Raw genomic sequence first — 26,495 nt, forward strand, 5'->3', positions numbered from 1 at the left:
TTTAAACTAAAATCACCATTGACCAAACACTAGATAGTAGGCAACAAATACAATAAACTCTACAGGGGGTACTTTTTCAATTAACACAACTGGAAACCCACATCACATTTGTACCATACGTTACAATCACAGCAGATATGTAGCCAGCTATCTCACAGGTTCTCTTGCTAAACCAGGGTGAGTCTTCTTGAGTCCTTTTAAAAGTCCCTTCACGCTATCTCCTTACTATAACCAAACCGATTTACAGCATCCAAACCGCCTCTGGTGACTCGTCAGTCTTTAAATCTCAACAAGCTCCATCTCTTCAAACAGGGAATCTATTGTCACCAACCTTCTGCTTGGTGGTTATTACTTCCACCCTTTGCTTGGCACAACAGTCACTGTTTTCAGTGTTCCTCTCCAGGTGCTGTTGCCTGCGTGAGTAAGAGTCTGTGTCCAGCAAGGCCAGCCACCCTTTTTGTGTCAAGCTGTGAAAACTGACATCAAAGCAAAATATTTCAGATACAGAGATAGTGAATGCATTGGTTATGATTTTTCAAAACTTCCTGGATTCTGGAAAGGTCCCGGTGGATTGGAAACACGCTAATATGATGGCCCTATTCAAAAAGGGAGAGAGACCAAAAGTAGGAAACTATAGACTGGTTAGCTTGACCTCTGTGGTGGGGAAGTTGGAATCAATCATTAAGGAGGAGATGACTGCACATTTGAAAAGACAAAGCTCAGTCCAACATTGTCAGCATGGTTTTATTAAGGGTAAGTCATGGTTGACAAAGTTACTTGAGTTCTTTGAGGATGTAACAACCAAAGTGGATAACAGGGAACCTGTAAATGTGGTATATCTAGACTTCCAGAAGGTGTTTGACAAGGTGCCGCATAAAAGACTGATCCAGAAGGTGAGATTGCAGGGGATTGGGAGTAGAGTATTAAATTGGCTTGAGGATTGGCTGACTAACAGAAAGCAGAGGGTTGGGATAAATGGATCCTTCTCTGGCTGATGAACTGTAACTAGCGGGCTGCCACAGGGTTCAGTCCTCGGACCTCAACAGTTTACAATCTATATAAATGATCTGCAAGCAGGGACAGACCGTAACATAGCAAAATTTGTGGATAATACTAAAATATGTGGGAAAGCAGGTAGTGAAGAGGAAATAGAGTTTAAAGATGGATACAGATAGGCTAGGAAAATGGGCCAAAATTTGGAAGGTGGGGTTTAATGTGGATAAGTGTGGAGTTATCAATTTTGGCCAAAAAAACTAGAAAGGCAAATTATTGTCTAACTGGAAAACATATTCAAAATGTGTCTGGAAAGAGGCATCTGGGTGTCTTTGTTCATGAATCGCAGAAAGTCGGTATGCAGGTGCAGCATGTAATAAAAAGGCAAATGGAATGTTAGCGTTAATCGCAAAAGGACTGGAGTATAAAAGTAGAGAAGTGTTGATGGAATTGTATGGGGGTGTTGGTGAGACCACATCTGGAGTATTGTGTACAGTTTTGGTCTCCTTATTTGAGGAAGGATGTGTGGCATTGGAGACAGTTCAGAGGAAATTCACCAGATTGATTCTGGGATGAAAAGGTTGACGTATGAGGAGAGATTGAACAGTTTGGGCTTCTCCTCACTGGAGTTTAGAAGAATGAGGAGAGATTGAATCTAGGTATATAAAATACTAAGAGGGATTGATAAAGTAAACGTAGACCAAATCGTTCCCTCTTGTGGGCCAATCTAGAATGAGCGGTCACGGATATAGGTTGAGAGGCAGTAAATTTAAAACGGAAATGAGGAGGAACTACTTGCAAAGCGTGGTGAATTATGGAACTCGCTACCCCATAGAGCGGTGCAGTCTGAATCATTAAATTGTTTCAAGAAAGAGATAGTTATATTTCTAATTTTAAAAACGGTTTAAAGGGATATGGGGATTAGACAGGGAGGTGGATTTGAGACCAGGAAGAGATCATTCATGATCCAATTGAATGACAGAGCAGGGTTGAGGGGCTGAATTGCCTACTTCTGCTCCTAATTCCTATGTTCCTGTGCTGGAATCTGAAATAAAAGCAGAAAATGTAAGAACAACTGACAGGTAGCCTGATAGGGGAGGGTGTTTTTTGCATCGGGACAAAAGATGTTTGGGATATTAAAAAAACGGTCAAGATGGAGGAGAAAGGTCACAGTCTAACGTTGTTGAGCTGAATGTTGGAGTCTTGAGAGCTTTAACACACCTAATCAGAAGATGAGATGCTGTGTTCTTAAGTTTTGCTTTCATGAGCTTTGACCTTTACTCGCCTATTAACACATTCTGATATCATACCGTAACCCTAGCACCGTCTCGTGTCATTAACGCTTTCTTTGTCTTGTGACCTGCACATGTTTGTCACAATCTCTCCTAGCTCCCAACAATCACTGACCTACTCTGTTCCAGCTGCTCCATCCCCTCTTCTACTGCATATAATTCAACACACTTCTTCCTTTCTTTAGCTCTGAAGAAGAGTCATACAGACTCAAAATGTTGACTCTAATTTCTCTCTCCACAGACGCTGCAAGACCTGCTGAGCTTTTCCAGTATTTTCTGTTTTAGTGCGGAAATTGATTCTCCAGTTTCGATGAGTTTCAACCTGGGCCTCTATTCCCATGGCAACTGAATCAAATGGGCCCGTTTCCGAGCCATCCTCCTTTTCAGGACACTGTTGTTATCTTAAGTTCGAGGAAATATGTTAAAACATACTTTCCTATAGTGCCTCACATTTGTAACACAAGATTGGATTCATTAATGCAGTCAAAACAATGTTATTTTGATAGAAGTTAAGTTGAAATTTCCAATGATTCGCCAATGCTCCTTCCTTAAATATGTGGACAATTCCAATATTATAATTTCAGATAAAACAATTAACAGGTATTATAAATTACATATGACTAACCTATTAAATATCGTAACATTAGATAAATGTTTAATAAATTCTGACTTTATGATATTTGCAGTATAAATATCTGGTAGAAAAACAGTTCTATCACAAGTATTCTAAACAAAAATCACCTTTGGAGAGAATCGAAAGAAATGAATTGTGACCATACCTGTGGAGTGCGGCAAAGGCATAGTGTAGGCTTCACCACTTGCTCCTACCTCATTCCTTGCTCCTACCTCATTCCTTGCTCCGCCATGCTTGATGTAGGCCTCTTGCCCAGACAGAGATGGTGGTTGGTGCAGTGAAACTACAAAGGGAAGAAAAATAAGAAAATAACTTATTTTTAAAAAGGAAGTCTTGAAGCTGAAATTCCATCTAATTATTACTGTCACTGTTGAAGATGCAGCGACCTTTTTTTCCACATATTAAATGAATACTCTTAACTAGTTTTAGTGGTGGAGCTCTCAATTGAACACAGCTGCTGCAATTATCCATTATGCTGATTATCCTCTTTGAAACGTGATGTTCCACGCATTTGGATCGGGTGCTGCAGCATCTTCCTCCCACCTGTAGCAATGGAGAATAGTGGGGGTGGATATTTCATTGACTGCAGGCTATTATGTCCTGGGTATAGTATGTCATTTTCTTCAGCCATTAATTTTTTTTGTTTTGCTGCTTTAGTGTGCTGATTCATATTAGTTTGGCTCTGTGTTCTGGTTTCCCTTGTACAGCAATTAACATAATTGCCAGTGACAATTTATTGAATTGTAATTGAAGGGTAGCGTCTCGTGGATAATGGAACATCCATACAAGTGGAGATTGCGAGTGATAGACAGCCCATAAGGGAATGTCAGACTGAATCAGTTTCATCTGTTTTCCCCTATTTGCAATGAGACTTGGAAGCCTCACAATAAGTTCCACCATATTTGAGAATATACAAAACTCCGGGTCACTTTCTGAATTTGAGGAGCTGGTGGAGCGAGCAATCTGCCAGGCCACACTTTTTGGAGAATTCCACATGTACTATCCATGATTTCATGATGCCGGCAATTGCCGGTCGAGACTCCATACTGACCTGGAAAATCAGCCCTCGAGCCAACTATTGTTAATTACCTGAAGGAATGAAATGATAGCTATGTCTTTCAGAGAAGGGTTGGTTTCCGGAGGTATCAGAGTTCAATATGGACCGTAAGAGTTTGCTCTACTGAGTGAATTATGGAATTTTAACCAATATGTGATCTGCAAATAATTGAGATGATATGTGTTTTGTTATGCTCTTGATGTAGCATAAGCTGCTTCCTTGATGTACACTCTGACAAAGGAAGGTTCAGACTTGGAGTTAGCTTTAACACATTTATTGAACTGTTAACGATTTTCCTACTTGGATTCGAGACTCCTGTTAAGCCTACTATAGCTACTCAGACTGCCAAACCAGTCTGCTACAATCCAGGTGGTGGGTGTGATGTGTTTCAATCAGCCCTGTGTGCTCACTAAGTGTCTCCACTGGAAAGAGGAAGATCATGTGGGCTGTGTCCTTATATATGGGTTGGTGTAATGCCCTCCTGTGGTAGTGTCACCTCTGTGTGTGACTTGAATGCCCATTGGTTGTGTCCTATCTTACTGACCTATTGGTTGACTGTGTGTCATGTCTCTGGTGCTCCCTCTCGTGTCTAGCTAGTCTACGTGTATTTATATTAACCCCTTGTGTATTTACAGTGATGCATATCACCACTATATGGATTCCCCAATTTAAATTAAATTGGTACTACTGTAGATATGTTCCAGAAGATGTCATTGTCCCATGCTGGAAATGAGCAAAACTGCACATTCATTATGGGTGCTTTATGTTTAATAGGTTTAAAATTGTATCCTAGCAATTTCCATTTCTTTAACTTAGTGATAATCATTATAGAAAACTATTGGGTATGGCTTAGATGTGCTATTTTCCATAATTTGTTCACTTATTTAGATTTCCAATTCTATTGGTTATTCTGCATCAAATCACATTTGATCAAATTAGTGTTTTCTTTCCGCTGGTGAAGGAATCTCACATGCCATTTGTCCAGTTTTATTGTTGAAATTATGTACTTTATCCACAGAAACATTTAGCATTAAGTAAGTTTATTTTAGAAGTTAGCCATTTCAGTATTTTAATGCCATCATTTCCAGATGATTTTTTTCCTCCAAAGACCTGGGGCTCAGTCTAATTGTAAAACAAATACAGTTGTTAGACTGTGGATAGCACAATTGCTTCACAGCTCCAGGGTCCCAGGTTCGATTCCGGCTTGGGTCACTGTCTGTGCAGAGTCTGCACATCTTCCCCGTGTGTGCGTGGGTTTCCTCCGGGTGCTCCGGTTTCCTCCCACAGTCACAAAGATGTGCAGGTTAGGTGGATTGGCCATTCTAAATTTCCCTTAGTGTCCAAAATTGCCCTTAGTGTTGGGTGGGGTTACTGGGTTATGGGGATAGGGTGTTGACCTTGGGTAGGGTGCTCTTTCCAAGAGCCGGTGCAGACTCAATGGGCCAAATGGCCTTCCGCACTGTAAATTCTATGATAAACTATGATAAGTATGTTATATGTTCTAAAAGGAAGCTGCAGTTTCGCCCAGCTACAGACTACCTTGGTTCAAGCGTTTGTCGCACATTTCACAGAATTTACTAAGTTAATTGCAATAAGTACAAAAATGTTATACCTAATAAAGACAGTGGAAACAGTCAGTTGACCTTGGAACACTGATTCTCTACTTCCATTGACAGTGGTGTTATGCATTGTTCTATTGACTGAAGTCCATCTTCTTCATGCTAAGTGCTTTATTAACCTTTGTTAGCTACTGTGCATGATCAGTAATATCTCAGCGCCGATTGGTCCAGGCAATGCATGTCCAAGGTGCATGATTTGTCTCTTAAGGGTGATGGTCAGGGCAGCACCGCGGCCTCATGCCGCCGAGGTCCTAGGTTCGATCCTGGCTCTGGGTCCGTGTGGAGTTTGCACATTCTTCCCGTGTTTGCGTGGATTGTGCCCCCACAAACCAAAGATGTGCAGGCTAGGTGGATTGTTTACGAGAAATAGCCCCTTAATTGGAAAAAATTTATTGGGTACTCTCAATTTTAAAAAAAAGATGATGGTCACTTTACAGATGTCACTTCCTTTTAACTCCTGACTGGTTCCCTAAGATATCAGTCACTTGTGGGAGTATTCTTCTCGTTACAGCTTATATTAAGTTTATCACTCTGCATTAAGATAACAAGGCAACAGCAGGTAATTTGTGTGCCTGTCTATTTGTGATAAGAGGATGAATGGTGTCACTTCCTAATGATTTTTTTTCCACAACGCAGTTTTATTTTGAGCTTTGCTGGTAGGCGCACAGATGGTATGAACATGTTAAAATCTGCAAGAAGTCATGTTCATTTCAGATAAATAAGCGTAGAAGTCTTGCATGTGCATAGAGCTAGCTATGATGTAAGCCGTAAGTCCAATCACTGTCAAGCGTTGTTTTGCAGTTTTTACACTGCGCATTATTAATACTTTCTTACATTAACTCCTATTTGATGACTGCAATGGCATCTTTTTAATAAATCTTTTGATTAAATTTAACATTTGTACACTATACAGAAGCTGACTGTAATGGTTATTATTTACGATTGCTTTTCTTTCTTAGGTATTCTTTCTAGCCCCCCCCCCCCCCCTCTCTGTTATTCGGGTTCCGTCTTAGGCCCTATCTTCTGCCGTAGATGTTATAATTTATCTTTCATCCTGTTTTTGTTCCTATGGCTTTGTGGTGGCCCTCTGGCCCCCTCTTTGATCTTTCCCTGGGTTCCTTCCTTGCTGCAATCTTTTGTTCCAATCTGCTTTGTGTGATCTTGTTCGTTCCGATAGGTACCCCCGCCCCCTCCTCCCTTCCTATCCGTTATTGGCTTGGAACAGGCTGATGAATTACCCCCATGTTTTGTTGAAGCCTTCGTCCGACCTTTGGATGGTGTGTTTGATCTTCTCCGGATGGAGAAATTCCAATAGGTCTGCCAGCCAGTTTGCTGCTGTGGGTGGTCCTGCGAGCAGGATTCTCCAGCGGGCGATTTAAGGAAGCAAGGGCATCGGCCCTCTTCCCCAAATAAAGTTATAAAATTTATAACTTTAGAGTCTTTAGAGTATACAATTCATTTTTTCCAATTAAGGGACAATTTAGCGTAGCCAATCCACCTAGCCTGCACATCTTTGGGTTGTGGGGGCGAGACCTACGCAGACATGGAGAGAATGTGCAAACTCCACATGGACAGTGACCCAGAGTCGTGATGGAACCTGGGACCTCGGTGCTGTGAGGCAGCAGGGCTAACCCACTGCGCCACCGTGCTACCCTCCCTTTCTTTCTTATGGGTGAAGTAAGTCTGAATGTTCTGGCTAAATTCATCAAAAGTGCCTGTTTGATTGTATTCTGGAGGAGAGCCACCTGATGTGCGACTGCTCAGCGCATTACCGTCACTGGAAGTTGTTACATCCGAATGATGAATATTTTGGCCTCCTTATCCTAAAGTGCCAAATTGATAAATCTTAGGCATTATAGAATGTTCAAACACCTACCTGTGACTTCCTAGTGACTGCTGATGCCTGAAACAAGTTACTTAAAAAAAAAAAAACGAGTCCAATATTCTTGAACTAATATGGCAATTATAAAACCACTGCAGTACTTACCAAATCAGTGCATAGAGATGATCGGTGTGTTAAAGTTGAGGTAGGAAGATGCACGTTACAGAATGACAGATTCAATGAATACATGTTCATAAGAAATAAAAGTTACGAGAACTACATAACCTCAAAAACGAATCACAGAACCTGATTCCAAAGTTCCAGATCCAATGTAATGCATAGGTCTGTTACATGCTTTAAAGGAAAGTGACTGTTTCTTTTTAATGCTAAAGTTAAAAGACTAAAACAACTTAAGACCTAGATTGTAGCTTGAGATACACAACTGTTTTACTTCACACTGTAGGGCCTTCTAACTCGGGTATAACTGCTGAGTATTAATGGCTGGGAAGTATAATCGTTGCAAACTCAGATGTGACTGACTTCACGGCACTTTGCACAGGACAAGGGCCATGTGGTGTATTTCATTTGTCACATCAGGGTGCAGTGACAGGCGAAGGCTCACGTAGTGTGATATTGGTCTCTTACATTGACTACGTTGAGCAGATATCCTATTAGGTTAATTGGTATACTTTGATGGCTTGATCATGATACATAACTGAACAAATTATTAAACCTGGCCTTCCCAACATTTCCACTGGGAGTTAAAACTAGGATAATTAAGTGAGAAAGGTAAAACTTGGACTAAAACTTTGGGCAGCACGGTAGCATAGTGGTTAGCACAGTTGCTTTGATTCCCGGCTTGGGTCACTGTCTGTGTGGGGTCTGCACATTCTCCCCGTGTGTGCGTGGGTTTCCTCCGGGTGCTCCGGTTTCCTCCTACAGTCCAAAGACATGCAAGCTAGGTGGATTGGCCATTCTAAATTCTCCTTAGTGTCCAAAATGGTTAGGTGGGGTTACTGGGTTACCGGGATAAAGGGGATAGGGTGGAGGCATGGGGCTTAAGTGGGGTGCTCTTTCCAAGGGCCGGTGCAGATTTGATGGGCTGAATGGCCTCCTTCTGCACTGTAAATTCTATGATTCTAATACAGTTTGAGTGTCCTTTATCCATAGATCTGAAAACTTAACACCCAAAAAACCACACTTCTATTGAACCTCATTGACCTTTAGTGTAGAAAGTATGTGACCTGAGCTGACACGACCCAAGTTGACTGCACCCAACTTTTATTTTTCAGTGCAATGTCTTACTTTTTAAACCATTTTATTTAATTTAGACTACAGCTAGTCTGGGCTTAGGCCTTTGTAGTGTAAGTATGTGAGTTTGAAACCCAAAATTATTTGAAATATAATCGGCCTCTAAGTTTAAGATGAAAGATTTAGACCTACTTTGAGATGACGCTTCAAAAGCTAAAGGTTCTTTTGTAGCAATCTACTTTATATTTTTTTATCAGCTATTCATGGTAATTTAGAACCTTTTAGAACAGCATCAAATTCTGTTCAGGTGATTTTTTTTTTGTATGTCTTACACTCCATTGTATTAAGTTTACTTTTAGAACTGAAACTAAAGTGAAATTGTTGACTTCTTTATTTCTATGTGAACCACAAGATATTTCTATTTTTGACCAAATGGCCATGCAACCAGTATATTAGTTCAAAAGACAGTTTATTAACAAACACGACTTATTTCAATGTGCAATGATACACGTGGCTATGCGCTAAACTGGACCTAATAACTAAGATGACCTTTACTTTACTTTGGGGTGACTGGCTCTGTGCGGGAGATAAAGCCTTTATCTGTGTCCACTTGGGTCGGTTGGAAGTTGTCAGGTTTGTCTTGGCTGGGCTTGTCCTTCAGGTAGCGATCGCGGGTCCTTGAACTTGGCTGGTTGATATGGTGCAATTGGTCGCACACAAGCCGGTCCAAAAGAGGCCGATCCCTAATGCGCAGGGCTTCTTATCCTCCTTCTCTTTCGCGCACTTTTGGGCGGTCCTAAATCCAGATCCAATGGATCGATTGGGTTTCGATCACCCTCATTGATCCTGGCCAATTAAGGGGCGGATACCTCGGTGGCTGGACGGGTCCTAGCTGTCATTGTCCCAGGCACGTAGGCCTTTCCAAATAAGGGGAAGTGGCGCCTGTTAGTCTGCTACTGTTGCCGTTCCATGATTCAAACTCTATAGTCCTGGTGAAATGGTGATTGACTTTTAATATGCGCAAGTTTCTGTCAGGTCTGGCTTCTTTGCACAATACACAGAGGCTGTGTACTTGTCTGTGCCCACAATTCCCATGGTCCTTTGCAGGTGGCCATTTTAGATGGGTACAAAATGTCCTTGACTGTGTCTGCTCAGAAACTGCATTGTGCTGTGTTCTAAGTAAATATATGAGAACCATTTTAGATCCATGACATATTTTAAAATTGATCTTGGGAGGTGGGCATCCCTAATTGCCCTGGGTGGCAGTGATGAGATTTCTAGTTCTTGCTTTTGCAACTGAAGAGTGTGTTAAGTCACTTCTGAGGGCATTAAGATACAACCATTTGACTTGAGACTGGGATAAAGTGTAGGCTAAAGAATATTTGTGAATCAGTTTGGTTTCTATGACAATCCAGCAATTTCATGGTCACTTTTTTTTTATCCCTTGGTGCCAATTTATAAGTCACTTGGCATGGTTGGATTTGAATTATCAATATCTGGGTGGCTAGTCCAAAGTCAGAACCAGCTGTATTACCATAACCTCTCCATGGGGGCGAGGCATGACATGGCGTGGGGCGAGTTGGGTGAGGAGCAGTAAACTTGAGCTCAATTTCTCTATTGTATAGTCAAGTTTGCAAAACTTAAATACACCTTGATTTTATATCACAGGATGCTGCTGCTGTGCTTTAGAATGCTGTAGTCCCGGACATCTTTTTCCATTTTTTCACTTCGATGTTTGCACAGCATTCACCAGTCTTCAGGGGAAAGAGCAGTCAATGACTTGCTGCTAGACTTCTTCCAATGGTGCCCTTGATCCAGCATTTATTGGTCAGTGAAAGAATTTTGGGCAGATGAGCTTTCGATGTTCTCTCCATACTTCCAGTGAAATGACACTTCTCTAGAGTAATCTGCTAGGCTTCATTATAGTGAGGCAGCAAAGGCATTCAATGCATTAGCAGATTTATTATAAAGTCAATACTGGGATGATGAGCTTTGGGCAAAAACAGTCAAATTATTGAAACCCATCTCACCTGGAATGGAGACTGAGGAAATTTGATTGTGAATGACTGATTATCCTCTTGAAAAATCAAGTAGCTGACGTACCGCTGCCTTTCACCATAGAAAAGATAGAAGGTGTTTAGCATTTATTCCTCCATGTGACTATTTCGCAATTTCTGCCTTGCTGCTGCTTCCTGGGGTGGAGCACTGAGTGGAGTCCAAGTACTTCCAATAAAGTAGTGAAAAATTTGCAATAGATTCAACCTTAACCATTACATTTTCAATTTTTTACGTGAACGGCACCATTGGAAGAAGTCTTGAAACAAATAACCTACTGGTCTTTATCCATAAGAATGGTATATGCTATGCAAATATAGCAATTCATCTTTTGCTATCGGATTACACAATCAATCTAATCTAAGTTTAGTGGTGTTGCTAACCCACAACCTCAATGTTGTGAGTGGGACTCCAAAACAGGGGAGGAGGGGAGGAAAGTAAGATAGAAAAGTATTGAACTTTCAGGTCTGTCCTATACCCGTTAGCTGTTTCGAGTTCTAGGACTTGAGATGAGCAGAGAAAAAAAAACTCCCAGTTGTTAAATTCTGAGCAGGAGAGGGAAAAAGTGAAAAGGCCATGTTTTTCGGAAGGTTATAACCTCCCACACTGAAGTTGCAAAGTTCCCGAGATGAACAGAAGCACAGTCACCCATCAACAAACTTTGTGACAGGTAGCCTGCAGGAGGAATTAAAGTGGTATGCAGATGTGATTTTTTTTTATTGCTAGATTGCATGGTTGTTGCACACAGTAATCTTTTGGAAGTAACCAATTGAATACTTGCTGTCAATTATTAAGGACCCATAAGGGAAGAAGGTCCAATTGATTCGACCCTTTGTACCATACTACAAACTTGAGAGAAGGAGATGACCTTTAAACAGGTCTTGATTGATGAAAGAGCAAGACGAGTTGTTTCATTGGTGTGAAATTAATAGCAGAGGTGACAAAAATGCTCTAGCTGCATTGAAACCCTCTGAATACCACCCAGTTTGTTAAAGAAGTAAATGAAAAGAGGTGTCAAATGTGAAGGTAAAGAGGCCTGATTTTTCATGCCGAACAAGGCTATAGTGCATCATAGGGTACCCTTGCTGTAAATGAAATGTATCACGACATGGAAAAACTGCAAGCAAAATGTCAAATAATTTTTGGTTGTGCATTTCATATTGCTGATGATTCAGAAATCAATCAGAATCACAGTTGTCTTTCTTCCCCTGTGACTAAAGCTATATATAGCCATTGTTCTGCTGAGAAATAACAAGACTATGGCTGGCACACAGTGAATAAGTTCAAAATAATTAAGAACTTGAGTTATTTTTTCTGAAACCCAGAAGCGTGAAGTCTTTTGCACAATTAAAGTGGCACTGCTAAGTTTAACAGGGCAGAATTGGTGATAGTTTGCTGTATCGACAATGATTTGGTTCAACTTTAAGTGCTTTTGCTCTGAGGGCACTTGATTTCCCTCCATCGTAAAACTGTTTTATTGTAAATCGAATGAAGAGGTATGATCCAGAAACATATATATATGGACAAATTCAAAGATGCCAGACAATGCTTAGAATGCGAGTATTTGCAGGTAATTGAATCTTTACAGATCCAGAGGTAGGGGTAACCCCAGGTTAAAGAGGTGTGAATTGTCTCAAGCCAGGACAGTTGGTAGGATTTTGCTAGCCCAGGCCAGATGGTGGTGGTGGGGGGGGGGGGGGGGGGAATGTAATGCGACATGAATCCCAGGTCCCGGTTTAGGCCGTACTCATGTGTGCGGAACTTGGCTATAAGTTTCTGCTTGCCGATTCTGCATTGTCGCGCGTCCTGAAGGCCGCCTTGAAGAACCCTTACCCGGAGATCAGAGGCTGAATGCCCTTGACTGCTGAAGTGTTCCGCGACTTGAAGGGAACAGTCCTGCCTGGTGATTGTCGCGCGATGTCCGTTCATTTGTTGTCGCAGCGTCTGCATGGTCTCGCCAATGTACCACGCTTCGGGACAACCTTTCCTGCACTTTCCTGCGGGACATAACGCTGCAGGGAAGGATGCCTCCAACATTTCATTTTATTTTTGCACCTGAGTCAGTTTGGTTCTGGTAGACTCAACCTTACCTTCCAGTCACACTTTTGAGAACAGAAATTACACCAAATTGTCATGACCTGACTGAGACCAGGAAGGAACGCTCTTTATAATGAATGACAGCTTGAAGAGGATCTTCATTATTCAATTGAAATTAGTTGCTATAAATAGATATGACATTATTATCATTTAAATAATACTCATTTCTCAATTTCAAATGAAGTGACCAGTGGGATATAATTTTTATGATGTGCAGCTGCTGGTTGAAATTATTCTACTGATCTCGCTGTTCAATTCCACTGACCATTTTGCTAGCAATTAAATACATTCAAAGGAAGCTGATTAAAGTCTGAAAAGCCGAAACAAAAGCTCATCAATTCATGAGAAAAGACCAATTGACTTATCCCTCCCTCTACTACTCGCATTTTATCCACACCAGCATCCTACTGTTTCTTTAATGTCTGCTTGTCTGGAAGATAATTTCAAATGTTCATTACACATGAAAATGAAACCTTTCTAATTGATCTATTTTACATCTACTTTTTATTTATTTCAGTTCGTCATGTGCTACCTTGACATAGTTTGAAATCATATCCCAGATTCACCTTGCGTATGTATCATATGCATTTATATCTCTGAGATCTTTCTTTAATTATTGTAGCTCCAGATTGCAGAACTTCTTTTTTGTGGCTGATCCTCAGTACATTGGGGATCATTCTTGCTCTGTTTTACACCCTGACCAATTAATGTATGTCCTTTTTAAAGTGTCCTAACCAAAATTGTAGACAATGTTTCTGGTATGATATGACCAGTGCATTATAAAACCTTTGTATCACCACTGTTCTGATTTTCCGTCCTAATATCCAAACTCTGTTTATTGCTGCTCCTCATCTTCTCAAAATTGAAAGCACTGTTACTCTCAGGTGCCTTTCTACCTTCCTGTGCTAATCCTGTTCCTTCACTTTACATCTTTAATTTTTTATTTTTCGGACCACTGCGTAATACATTGCATTTGTTGAAACTAGATCTAATTTACCATTATTTTCCCTAATGGCTTAAGAAACCTAAACTCTCAATTGTGAACAGAAGACTGACAACATCTTTTGACCTTTTTAGTGTTGTTTACAAATGTAATATTTAAAATGAGTTTCTGCATTGAGGCATTTCTGTAAGTAAGAAATCATAACCGTACATTACTCGAGAGCTTCTCCCTGGATGACACCTGTGTGCTGTTCATCATTTTTTATCCAACTATCCCAATCACATGCTGGATTCCTGTGAGTTTTAGTTTCATTAGACGTCTTTGGTGTGGGTCCCTGTCGAAGTCTTTTGAAAGTCCAAATCAAATTGAACTATAAAGAGTGGAACAATCTTATCTGTCAAGATATTCTTCTTTGAAACACAAATTGGATCTTGTCCAACCTATTCCTTCGAAGGCTTCAACTGTTTTACCTGCTTTTGACAGATTATTGTGTGTGTGGTTTTGGGTCTAATTTACTTACTGTTATAACCCTGGATAGGACTCTTCCAGCTGGGGATAATTGTTCCCTAGTGCTGATTGGCTTGTGAGTTAACCACTACTAGTATAGCAGCTGACAGAGAGGAGTGACGACCCTGAGGTGTGTAACTGGGTCCTGTGTAAATACTGCTGTCATGCTGAATAAATGTCTTTTTTTTAAAGAAAATATTTTATTGAGGCACTTATAAATTTAACATTTTAAACAACAGAGCAAAAACCCCACAATAACCCCACCCCAGCCCTAAAGCCTAACTACCCATATATTAGATTCCCTGCCCTTAATCGTCACATCCATACCTCCCTTTCCATCCCCCCTCCCCCTGCTGACGGTCAATTTTCCTTGAAGAAGTCGATGAATGGCTGCCACCTCCGAGCGAACCCCTGTAATGAACCCCTTAAGGTGAACTTAATTTTCTCTAGCCTAAGAAACCTTGCCATGTCACTGACGCAAACCCTGCCATGTCACTGACGCAAACCCCTGACTTTGGAGGCTCCGAGTCCCTCCATCCCAGCAAAATCTATCTCCGGGCCACCAGGGAGGCAAAGGCCAAAACGTCGGCTTCTCTTCCCCCTCGGACTCCCGGATCTTCCGACACTCCAAATATTGCCACCTCTGGGCTCAGAGTCACCCTCCCTTCCAGGACCTCTGACATGACATCTGAAAATCCCTGCCAAAATCCCCTCGGCTTCGGATACAGCCAAAACATGTACATGATTTACAGGACTTCCCCCACACGCCCACACCTGTCCTCCACCTCCTCAAAACACCTCATCTGGACCACAGCCATATGAGCCCTGTGGACCACCTTGAACTGGATCAGACTAAGCCTGGCACATGACGAGGATGCATTAACTCTCCTCAGAACCTTCTCCCATAACCCAACTTCCAACTCCCTCCCAGCTCTTCCTCCCACTTCCTCTTCATGTCACCAATTGGGAGCCCTTCCCACTCCATCAGTTCCTTATTTATTTCTGAGACCTTCCCTTCCCCAGCTCCTGCTTTAGACATCACCTTATCCTGTAGTCCCCTTAGTGGGAGGTGAGGAAAGCTCGGGACCTACCTCCGGACTGTGATTATCACAGATCGGTGACCAGTCTCATGTGCTGCCTCCATTGCCCTCACACTCTCAGGGTGCCACTACCACTGGGCTTGTGGAGTACCAAGCCGGCGAGAATGGCATAGGTGCCGTTAACAAAGTCTTCAGACTTATGCCCTTGCAAGATGCTGCCTCCACTCGCTTCCACACCAACCCCTCCCCCGCTTCCCATTTCCTAACCATCGATATATTAGCCTCCCAGTAGTAATTAATAAAGTTCGGAATGGCCAAGCCCCCTCCCCGCGTCCCCTTCAAGAAGGACCTTCTTCAGCCTCGGGGCTCTCCCGGCCCACATAAAACCCGCGATCGCCACATTTATCTTCCTACAAAATGCCTCGGGGAGGAAGATTGGAAGACACTGAAACACGAACAGCAATCTTGGGAGGGCTGTCATTTTCACAGTCCGTACCCTCCCCACCAGTGACAGCAGGAGCACGTCCTACTTACGGAAGTCCCCTTTCATTTGCTCAATTAACCTGCCCAAATTTAGTTTATGAAGCTGACCCCTGTCCCTTGACATCTGAATCCCCAGGTACCTAAAACTCCCTCGCAACACTTTGAACGGCATCTCCCTCAGTCTCCTCTCCTGCCCCTTTGCCTGGATCACAAAAACCTCACTCTTGCCCATATTCAGTTTGTAACCAGGAACCGACCAAATTTCACCAGCATTCCTGTAATTCCCCCCAACGGGTCTGTTATATAAAGGAGCAAATCATCCGCATAGAGCATGACCCTATGTTACACCCCCCTCTCACTATCCCCCACCAAATGTTCAATTCTCTCAGCGCCATTGCCAAAGGCTTTGTGGCCAGGGCAAACAGTAGTGAGGAGAGTGGACACCGCTGTCTCATCCCCAGCATAGACTAAAATATTCTGATCGAACCCGGTTTGTCCTTGGATTCGCCACCAGTGCCTGATATAGCAACCAGACCCAATCCATAAATCCCTGCCCGAACCCAAGCCCTCCCAGAACATCCCACAAGTACTTCCACTCCACTCGGTCAAAGGCCTTTTCTGCATCCTTGGCGGCCACCACCTTGACCTTGTGCCCCTCCACAGGCATCATTATTACATTAATGAGCTGTCTAATGTTGGACATCGGGTGTCGTCCCTTAACAAATCACGTCTGGTTCTCCCTTATTACCCCCGGAACACAGTCCTCTATGCGTGTGGCCAAGATCTTTGCAAACAATTTTGCATCTACATATAACGGGGAGATTGGCCAATCAGGCCACAGCTCTCCGGATCCTTATCCCGCTTCAAAATAAGGGAAATCAATGCCTGCAATAACGTTGGGGGGAGCACTCCCAGCTCTTTTGACTCATTAAAAGCCTTTACCAGGAACGGTCCCAACAGCCCGGAAAACTTCTTATAAAACTCAACCGGATATTCGTCTGGTCCTGGGGTTTTGCCCGATTGCATCCCCCTAACCCGTCTGTAACCAATAAATTCTTTGGGCTCCCCTTTACAGTTTACTTCACTTCCTTTATTAAATATATAATAATTCTTTCAATGAATGCCTCCATCAATGAAATTGGCTCCATTATAGTTATTTCCATCTGAAGAAGAAAGATTAAGGATTTCTCCGCTTTGAACTGTTACCAAATGGCGTGAGATTACTAACACAGGAAGACAGCAGCCTGTTGTAAACACTTTCACACATTCTTGCCCTGCAGGGCTCTATTCCCAGATTTGTTCATAGCTGTACACAGCATAGAAAGTGTATAAAAATGATTGTTTTTTAAAACAAAGAACTGATGAAGGGCACCTTTATGTCCTTTGGTATAGCTTGGTCTGTTTTAACAGCAATAGCTGACTGCAGTGATTGTTCTTGCAGCCTTTAAATTAATTGAGAATTTTAATTTATTATTGATCTTCGGATGGAGAAACCAATATTTAAAGATGTTCTTTCCACTTTTACAATTGAATTTCATTGTCACTTCATTCTAGCTCAGCAAGCTCTGATATAGCCAAAAAACAGAAGACAGATAACATTGACGGAAGTGGTCATGATGGTAAGTGATGATTTCCAAACCGCCGTTGACATGTATGCTCTGTATCCACCAATATGGGTAGTGTGATCCTCTCTGTTTTTTTTTTTCGTTTTTAAAAAAAATTAGAGTGCACAATTATTTTTTCTAATTAAGGGGCAATTTAGAGTGGCCAATCTACCTATGCTGCACATCTTTGGGTTGTGGGGGTGAAACCCACGCAGACACGGGGCTGGTTTAGCTCGCCAGGCTAAATCGCTGGCTTTTAAAGCAGACCAAGCAGGCCAGCAGCATGGTTTGATTCCCGTACCAGCCTCCCCGGACAGGTGCCGGAATGTGGCGGCTAGGGGCTTTTCACAGTAACTTCATTGAAGCCTACTCGTGACAATAAGCAATTTTCATTTCATTTTCATTCAATGTGCAAACTCCACACGGACAGTGACCCAGGGCCGGGATTCGAACCCGGGTCCTCAGCACCGTAGGCAGCAATGCTAACCACTGTGCCACCGTACTGCCCCGTGATCCTCTCTGTTTAGGATTAATCAAAAAACGGTATTGAAAAGGAGCTTTTGTTTAATGCACTGTTCATTGTAATTGCATGTCATGCTAGTTACAACATGCTAGTTGCAAATGGTCTCCACCTTTTCTGGTGCCATCTACTTTGACATATCTCCTCCCACTAGAAAAGCAACAAGGCTACCACTTTTCTCTTTTTTCAACAGGCATCGGCCATCCCCTGAATCTAGTCTCGAGTGCAGGCATCACACCCAAGTCTAATCTTGCTTTTAATTATATCAGTTTACCCAACCTTCCAGCAGTGCTCACAAGATGACAATTATGGCAGGAGCCTTGGCTGGTTGCTTTCTTCCTTCCATGTCCTCTTGTTTCCTCACCATCGTCTGCAAATACTGAGTTATGTTGTAACTGCTGTTTGACTAGCACTTGTGAGACCGGTTTGCTGTACAATTCTCTGTACCTCAATACAATACCAAGTACACATTTTCCCATTGGCTCATTGGGAATCTGGTTTTCATTACACTCAGTAGTTACAGGGCTGCTTTTCTTTGTTTCTACTGGTATCTTTCTACTGGTATCTCTATACCACACATAAGCCCAACAATGAAGGTAGGTATTACAAATTTCAGGTCTGCGTGCTGTCTCTCTCGCGCGCATTCTCTCTCTTTCTTATAGATTCGTATACCTAGCAGTGAGTTGTAACAATAAAAATCCCTGAACTGAACTGGATCCTGTAATTCCATTAATGTCTATTTATGGCAATGCCAATCTATTTTCTCCTATCCTTTAGATGGAAGACTGATGAACACTAATGAAACAAGCTAGTTTATTTAATATGTGAACATACAGAGTAATGATTTTTACATAGAATTACATAGAATTTACAGTGCAGAAGGAGGCCATTCAGCCTATCGAGTCTGCACCGGCTCTTGGAAAGAGCACCCTACCCAAGGTCAACACCTCCGCCCTATCCCCATAACCCAGTATTCCCACCCAACACTAAGGGCAATTTTGGACACTAAGGGCAATTTATCATGGCCAATCCACCTACCCTGCACATCTTTGGACTGTGGGAGGAAACCGGAACACCCGGAGGAAACCCACACATACACGGGGAGGATGTACAGACTCTGCACAGACAGTGACCCAAGCCGGAATCGAACCTGGGACCCTGGAGCTGTGAAGCAATTGTGCTATCCACAATGCTACCGTGCTGCCCTTGGAGTAAAGCTGTATGATACATCCTCCTAACATAGAAAATAAAGCATGCCACATTTGTAATGTCATACACTACTGTCAGCTTTGAGTGCCGCAGGGGTGGAGTTTGCAATGGAAGTGTGCTTGGATGTGTGTTAATGCGACTCCTATTCATGAGCTAAATACACTTAGCAAACTGGCGTTCTTGTTCAATCCAGTTGGCACTATGCTTTTCCTCTCCCAAGTTTCTGCCAGAGCAGACTGTCTTTACAAATCATATGTTTCTTTCTCGCTTGCTGAACAGGCTTAACCTGTGACCTTGATCCAGCTCTTCAGATCCATGAATTTGTCAATCAGACTGTCACCCACCAGGAAATTCTCTCAGCCTTAACACCTGCACTCTTTAGCAATGCTGAGTGGCAAATGAAACCTTTTTAACTTTCAATGTGTGAATGTCACCAGGAAGTATTATCAGCCTCCTGATCATCTTCACAGATTCACAGAATTGTTACTGGGCAGAAAGAGGCCATGTGGCCCATCATGTCTGCATCGGCTCTCCGAATAACAGACTCTTCTAGTACTAATCACTGCCTTCTCCCCGTAACCCTGCACATTATTACATTTTAGATAACCTTTTCAATGCTTTGATTGAACCTGCCTCCACCATACTCTCAGGCAATGCATTTCAAACCCTAACCACTCGCTGTATGAAAAAGTTTATCCTCATGTCACTTTTACTCCTTTTACTAATTACTTTAAATCTTTGCTCTCCCATTCACTATCCTTTCACGAGTGGGAACAGTTTCTTCCTGTCTACTCTGTGCAGAACTGTCATTATTTTGAATACCTCTATCAAATCCCCTCCTAACCTCCTTTTCACTGGGGAAAGAAGTTCTAATGTCTCTGATCTATCTTCAGAACTGAAGTTCTTAATCCCTGGAATCAATCTGCACCTTCACAATCCTGCCTAAAGTGCGATGCCCAGAACTGGACAAGTCCAGCTGAGGCAGAAGCAGTGACTTGTAATGTCCCTGCTCTTGTACTCTCCCTATTACTGTATACTTCATTAACTGCTCTCTCCACCTGTCATGCCACCTTCAATGATGTATGCACATATATACCCAGGTCCCTGAGCTCCTCCACCTGTTTCGAGCTGTATCTTTTAGTTTATTTGTTCTCTCCATGTTGTTCCTACCAAAATGAATCACCTCGCACTTCTCTGCATTGAACTTCATCTGCCACCTGCCTGCCCAATCTACCAACTTGTTTCTGTCTCTTTGAGGTTCTACAGTAACCCCCTTAAAATTCATGATGTGGAGATGCCGGCGTTGGACTGGGGTGAGCACAGTAAGAAGTCTTACAACACCAGGTTAAAGTCCAACAGGTTTGTTTCAAACACGAGCTTTCGGAGCGCAGCTCCTCACCTGAGGAAGGAGCTGTGCTCCGAAAGCTCGTGTTTGAAATAAACCTGTTGGACTTTAACCTGGTGTTGTAAGACTTCTTACTGCCCTTGAAGTTCATAATTCTTCGGAAATGACTGTGGATAACAGTTTTGATTTGATGGCAATTCCAGTTCCCTTTGCAAGTACATTAAAATACCAAGCCCCCTTTTGTTCTTGCGATACCAACCTTTATTTTTGCCTGTTAAGTTTCCGTTTTTAAATAATGTTGCTGGACCGTTGGAAATTTATCCTTTGGACCCTGAACCTGGCGTCAAAAATCAATTGTAAATGAAAGCCTGCAATTGCCTACTCAACCACTCAGTCATAAATTCTGCAATATGACAATGGTGTGCAGCTTCCTGTCCATTTTCAAGTGATGTGCTGCAATTGCTCACCAGGATAGCACAGGAGTGATCTGAGTCACTTTGCTCACATCACAGCTAGTGCTGCTTCATTTTCCCAGTAAGCTCTTGCACCCACAATCCCAATAAGTAGCTGACTTTCTCACAGAATTATGAAGTAGTAATGTAACCAATATATTATTTTCGGTGGCCTAATCTATTCTGACATTTTTGCAGGAGGACTTAAGAATGAAAGAATTTGTAATTCCTTCGTATTCCCCTCATCTCCCAAAATGATTCACAGTCAATTAGTAGCTTTTGAACACACAGGTAAAATACAGGGTACTGTAGACACTGGGAAATCAAATCCGAATATGCTGGAAATATTCAACAGTTAGTTATGAAATGTAGCCATTGTTGTCTTCTAGGGTAGCATTACAGCCAGTTTGAACTTCGTCAAGTCCCAAAAGCAGGGCCAGTTGATCTGTTTTTGTGACGTTGGTGGGAGGAGGGGATAAATGTTAGCCAGGAGGAAACTCCTCCTTCCACACCCCATCTCCGTTTTTTTGAATAGTGCCATGAGATCTTTTGCATTTATCCAGATAATATCTCAGTATAACACCACTTGTAAACGACAGCATCTCTGACAGTGCTGCACTCCCTCAGTACTAGACTGCAGTGTTGATATAAATCGTGCTCCAGTCACACAGTGGAGCACAAATTTATTATCTTTAGACTCTCGGGTGTCGGTGCTTACATTTAGTCCAACTAATTTGGCTATTTTCATAGGGAAGTGAATATTCTGGGTTTTGCATATTGCAATGTATCCAAAAATACGGAATTTCTAGTAATGGGTGCTGGATTTTGTTACCCGACAGGTTTAAAATTCTGCAAGCATTATTACTCCATAAATGTGCCAGTGTATCTGTGCTTGGATGCTGTGACACTGGTTGGCAATTACAGGCTGTGCATTGGTCATTTTCTATTACAGACAGGTAAAGCAGAAGCCAAATGGTGTAACAAATTAGTATTCTATAGTGAAAGTTGCATCAGAATTAAAGTCAACCAGGAAGGCCCCCTGGTCCTATGTCTTGTAAACCTTTCAGTAATGCCAAGTTCATCTGACATTACTGTTCAGATGACTGACTTCCTATCAGTGATAGTAAATTAAACTCAAAATAAGGTGGGAGGAGGATGTATTCTGGGAAAAATGCAAACCCTTCATTTCTCCAGAACTTTCCCCAATTCCACTAGTGCGAGTCCGCTGGAGTTATTTGGGATTTGTTCCATGAAGCCACAAACTGTGGAAAATTTCCAGACGGAGGCTACAGGCTTTCTCTTAAAGAAGCAGAACTGTTAGATGGAAAGTGACCTTGGTACATCCCATATTCCATGGGTTATAGACTGGCAACTTGTGAAGGTCTGAGAATGGGTTTTCAGAAGTAAAAGGCAGAAGAAGCCTTGGGACAGTGTGGGCATTTTTGTCTTCCTCTATTCCTCTCTCCCCTAGCCCACGGGAGACGGGCTAGAAAAGGAGAGGAAGAGCAGTTCACAGGTTGGGTTAATTCATGTCAAAACAGAGACCTTCCATGTGGGTGGTAGAATATTAATGAAGTTATTTTCTTGTACCTCTGCCAAGGTTGACTCAAACGTTAGGAATAAGCTAGTAGATAGTGCTATGGGAAAGAAATCATGGCTTGGAGGATCATTATACCTTGTGTAAGTGTGTAACCTAAGCTTTTCATTAGCTGCTCTATCACATGACTTAATATTGGGATCATAATACCAAGCACATCTGAATTTTACAAATTAATTTTTTTTAAATCTCAAAATCCTATAGCTCATAGAAAATGGATATTTGCGATGTGGTATCTGATTCTAATGCCATGTTAAATCCAGAACTATTGAAAGGTTTTACATCATTGATGAATTGATGTAAACTTGCTCTCTTTAGATATTGGAAAAGTAAAATTTCAGGGAGGCTGTGCTGTATTCTGTCATTTAATTTGGTTCTTCTTCAGATGATGACTCCTGCGATCAAGCACAGTCTGATTTCTTAACTGGCTCAGCAATCCAGCATCCTTCAGCATCTGTGTGTGTTGGAATACTCCCTGGCCTTGGAGCCTACTCAGGGAGCAGTGACTCCGATGCAGAATCCAGCTCCGACAGTGACATTATCATCAGTACTGGAGGTCGAATCATCTCTTCAGTCTTTCGTTCCCATCCTTTTACTGAAAGCCCGTGAAAGTGAAATATTCAAGGGCAGCGTTTTATTTGTATAGAGGTGGTCTGTAATGCAAAGGATCCTGTATAAAATGGTAAAGAAAAGGTTTGTTCTTTGGCTGTCTAACCTCTGGCAGTCACATGTGAGTGCCTTGGGTCTCGAATCTAAGGGTGAAATATGTTGTTGAATATTGTCAACATTTTAAGTGTAAATAATTCTTTTTACACTCGCATGCTTAAACAAAACAGCTACTTGTAAGTTAAGACAGTAGAACTGTTAACTATGCTTTGGCTGTTAATATACAGCTATGGATAAGTTGGGATACCTCTGTATCATTGTTGATGGCTCTGAGTCTTTTAAGAAGTGAATAAATTCTCTGTTACTTCATGGTGCTTATCCTTTGTATGCTTTCTATCTTGCGTAGATTCCTTTTGCTCCTTCACCAATTATGTACCTCCTTCATTTTTAGTTGACTCAACGTACAGTCTCTTTCCTTTTTTTTTTTGAAAATCTTTTTATTGGCTTTTCACATATTTATAAACAATTGTTACTTATATACATTACATTTTTCTTGCCCGCGCTAATTTGCTTTATTTTACAGAGAGGTTTGTTTTGTCCTTCATTTGACTAACTGTACGTACATTTGCTGCCCTCTGGATCGGTCTATGATATCCTCTCCTTCCTCCTCCCCCCTCCATTGGTTTCAGCACCCTTCCTCTTCTCTCGTGGTTTCCCCATTTTTCTCCAACCCCCCCCGGTTGTGCAGTGCTTTGGTTCTTCATCTTTTTTTTTCCATGGCTTACTCTTCGTTGCTGGCCTCAGACAGGTTTTGGAACAGGCCGACAAACTGCCCCCAAATATCCAGGAAGCTTTCCTCTGACCCTCGGATTCCGTACTTAATCTTCTCCAGGTGGAGAAATTCCGAAAGGTCAGCAAGCCAGTCTGCAGCTATGGGTGTTGCTGCTGATCGCCAGCCAAGCAGGATTCTCTGGCGTGCGATTAGGGAAGCAAAAGCGAGGGCGTTGGCCCCCTTCCCCATGTGTAACTCTGGTTGCTCCGAAACCCCGAAGATTGCCACTATTGGGCATGGCTTCACACTCGCCCCAGAACCTTGGACATTGCCTCGGAGATGGTTGTCCAGAACCCAGCAAGCTTGGGGCAAGCCCAAAACATGTGGGTATGGTTGGCTGGGCCCCTCTGGCCCCGTTCATATTTGTCGTCCTCCGGTAAGAACCTGCTCATTCGGGTTCTGGCAGGTGTGACCTGTGCACCACTTTGAGCTGCATTAGCCTTGCGCAGGAGGAGGCGGAGCTCACCCTACTCAGTGCTTTGCCCCAGAGTCCCCCATCCAACCTCTGTCCCCAGTTTGTCCTCCCATTTTTGCCTGGTCCCGTCCAGTGGTGCTCGGGCTTTGCCCAGTAGCTGTCCGTCTGTTTTCCCACATAGCCCCCCCCCTCTGGCCTCGCTGCTTGTGCCTATCAGGTCCTCTAGTAGTGTGCTTTCTGGGGCCTCGGGGTACCACACTGTCTCTTTGCGGAGGAAGTGCTTTATTTGGAGGTGTCTCAATTCCTGTCCTCTTGATAGTTTCCACTTCCTCATCAGTTTGTTCAATGTCGCCAGTCTGCGCTCTACGTAGAAGTCCCCGACCGTCACTGTGCCCCCGTCCCGCCTCCATCTTTTGAAGGTGGCATCTAGCATGGCTGGGGGGCATCTGTGATTGCCGCATATGTGGGCCATAAGGGAAATTTTGATTATCCCGAAGTGTTGTCTCAACTGGGGCCTCGTTGTGTACCTTGTTGAGGAGGATGGAAGTGCTGCTGTGGCCAGGGCCTGGAGGGTTGTTCCTTTACAGGAGGCCTCCTCCACGTGTACCCAATCCGTGTTGGATTCTTGCACCCATCCCCTCACTTTTTCCACCGTTGCTGCCCAGTGGTGGTATTGTAGGTTCAGCAGAGCCAGCACCACTCTGACTTTCCCTCTTTGCAGCGTTGGTTTGGGAATTCTCGGGTTCTCCCCCCCACCATCCCCCCCGCCCCACACACACAAACACCACACCATGATTAGCCTGTCTATGTTTTGGAAAAAGGCCTTGGGGATGCAGATCGGGATGGATCTAAACAGGAAGAGGAACCTTGGCAGTACGTTCATCTTGATCGTCTGCACTCTTCCCGCCAGGGAGAGTGGGAGTGAGTCCCACCTTTGAAGGTCTTTTCTTACTTCCTCCACCAGGCTGGTCAGGTTCCACTTGTGGATCTGTGTCCAGTCTCTGGCTATTTGGATCCCCAGGTAACGGAATCTGTTCTGGGCTGTTTTGAATGGGAGCCCCTTCAGCTCTGTCCCTCCCCCTTTTGGATTCACTGGTCTTTCCTGATGTCGCTGGAGCTAAATGTCCCACTCTTGGGTTCTCAATAGGAAACACCATGAAAACCATGATTGGCATTGGCCATGTAAGATGCCCCCAGACGTTGTCCCTTGGCCTGTGTGGACCTCTCAGATTTTTGGACGATGGCTCAGCCTGTGGGAGAGCATTTTGTCTTCACTTGACGTGGCTTTGCCGTCACCACTGGAAATTTTCCGCATTGTCAAATGTCAGGATAAATCTGCTCATAACGAACTCGCTGCTCTACTTCAATGCTGTGAACCCCTTTGGCAATTTGCATGTTTGCTTTAAGTGGTAAATTTTGGTCAGTCAGAAAACATTTTACAATGAATATCAAGAAGTAAAATAAGCAAAAGGGGTAATGGCAATAAAGAAGAACTTCCTTTGTTATTGTACCTTTCATGTCCTTAGGATGCTGCACTGTGCTTCACAGTCACTGGATTATTCATGAAATAGTCACTGTTTTGCAGGAAGATGCGGCAGTCAATTTGCATACAGCAGGTTCTCACGAAGAACAATACAAATGATGCAAAGTGAACCTATTTTGAATGGTGTTTGAAGGATAAATGTTAGCCAGGTCACCAGGAGAAATCTAATCCTCTACTTCAAAAAGTGCGCATGAGATTATTTTCCACAAAATCCAAATAACGCAAATGCTGAAAATCTGAAATATAAACAGAAGACACTGGAAATACTTGCAGCTTTTATTGAGAGAAGCAGAATTAAGGTTTCAGGCCAATGACCTTTCATCAACACCGATTCAAATGAAAGTTTTTTTTTTAACCTTCATTAGAGCAGGCAGATGGGGGTCTTGATTAGGACCTCAACTGAAACACAACTTCTGCAACAAGATAGTCTTCCCTCAGTCATGCAATGAAGGGGCAGCACGGTGGCACAGTGGTTAGCATTGCTGCCTACGGCGCTGAGGACCCGGGTTCGGATCCCGGCCTTGGGTCACTGTCCGGGAGGAGTTTGCACATTCTCCCCGTGTCTGCGTAGGTTTCACC

General features: G+C 42.8%; 1 protein-coding gene across 4 annotated transcripts in view; it reads left to right on the forward strand.

The window, feature by feature from the left end:
* Positions 1-23,495, forward strand: part of psme3ip1 (proteasome activator subunit 3 interacting protein 1) — a 137,526-nt gene extending 114,031 nt beyond the window's left edge. For all 4 annotated transcript variants that reach the window (XM_038806862.1, XM_038806865.1, XM_038806864.1 and 1 more), the window contains 2 exons: positions 17,348-17,412; positions 22,906-23,495. In XM_038806862.1, coding sequence (XP_038662790.1) covers positions 17,348-17,412; positions 22,906-23,129 — 289 coding nt within the window. In that variant the 3' untranslated portion in view covers positions 23,130-23,495. The remainder of the gene's footprint in view (positions 1-17,347; positions 17,413-22,905) is intronic.
* The last annotated feature ends 3,000 nt before the right edge of the window (positions 23,496-26,495 follow it).

This window comes from Scyliorhinus canicula, chromosome 9 (genome assembly GCF_902713615.1).
Source record: "Scyliorhinus canicula chromosome 9, sScyCan1.1, whole genome shotgun sequence".
Lineage (NCBI taxonomy): Eukaryota > Metazoa > Chordata > Chondrichthyes > Carcharhiniformes > Scyliorhinidae > Scyliorhinus > Scyliorhinus canicula.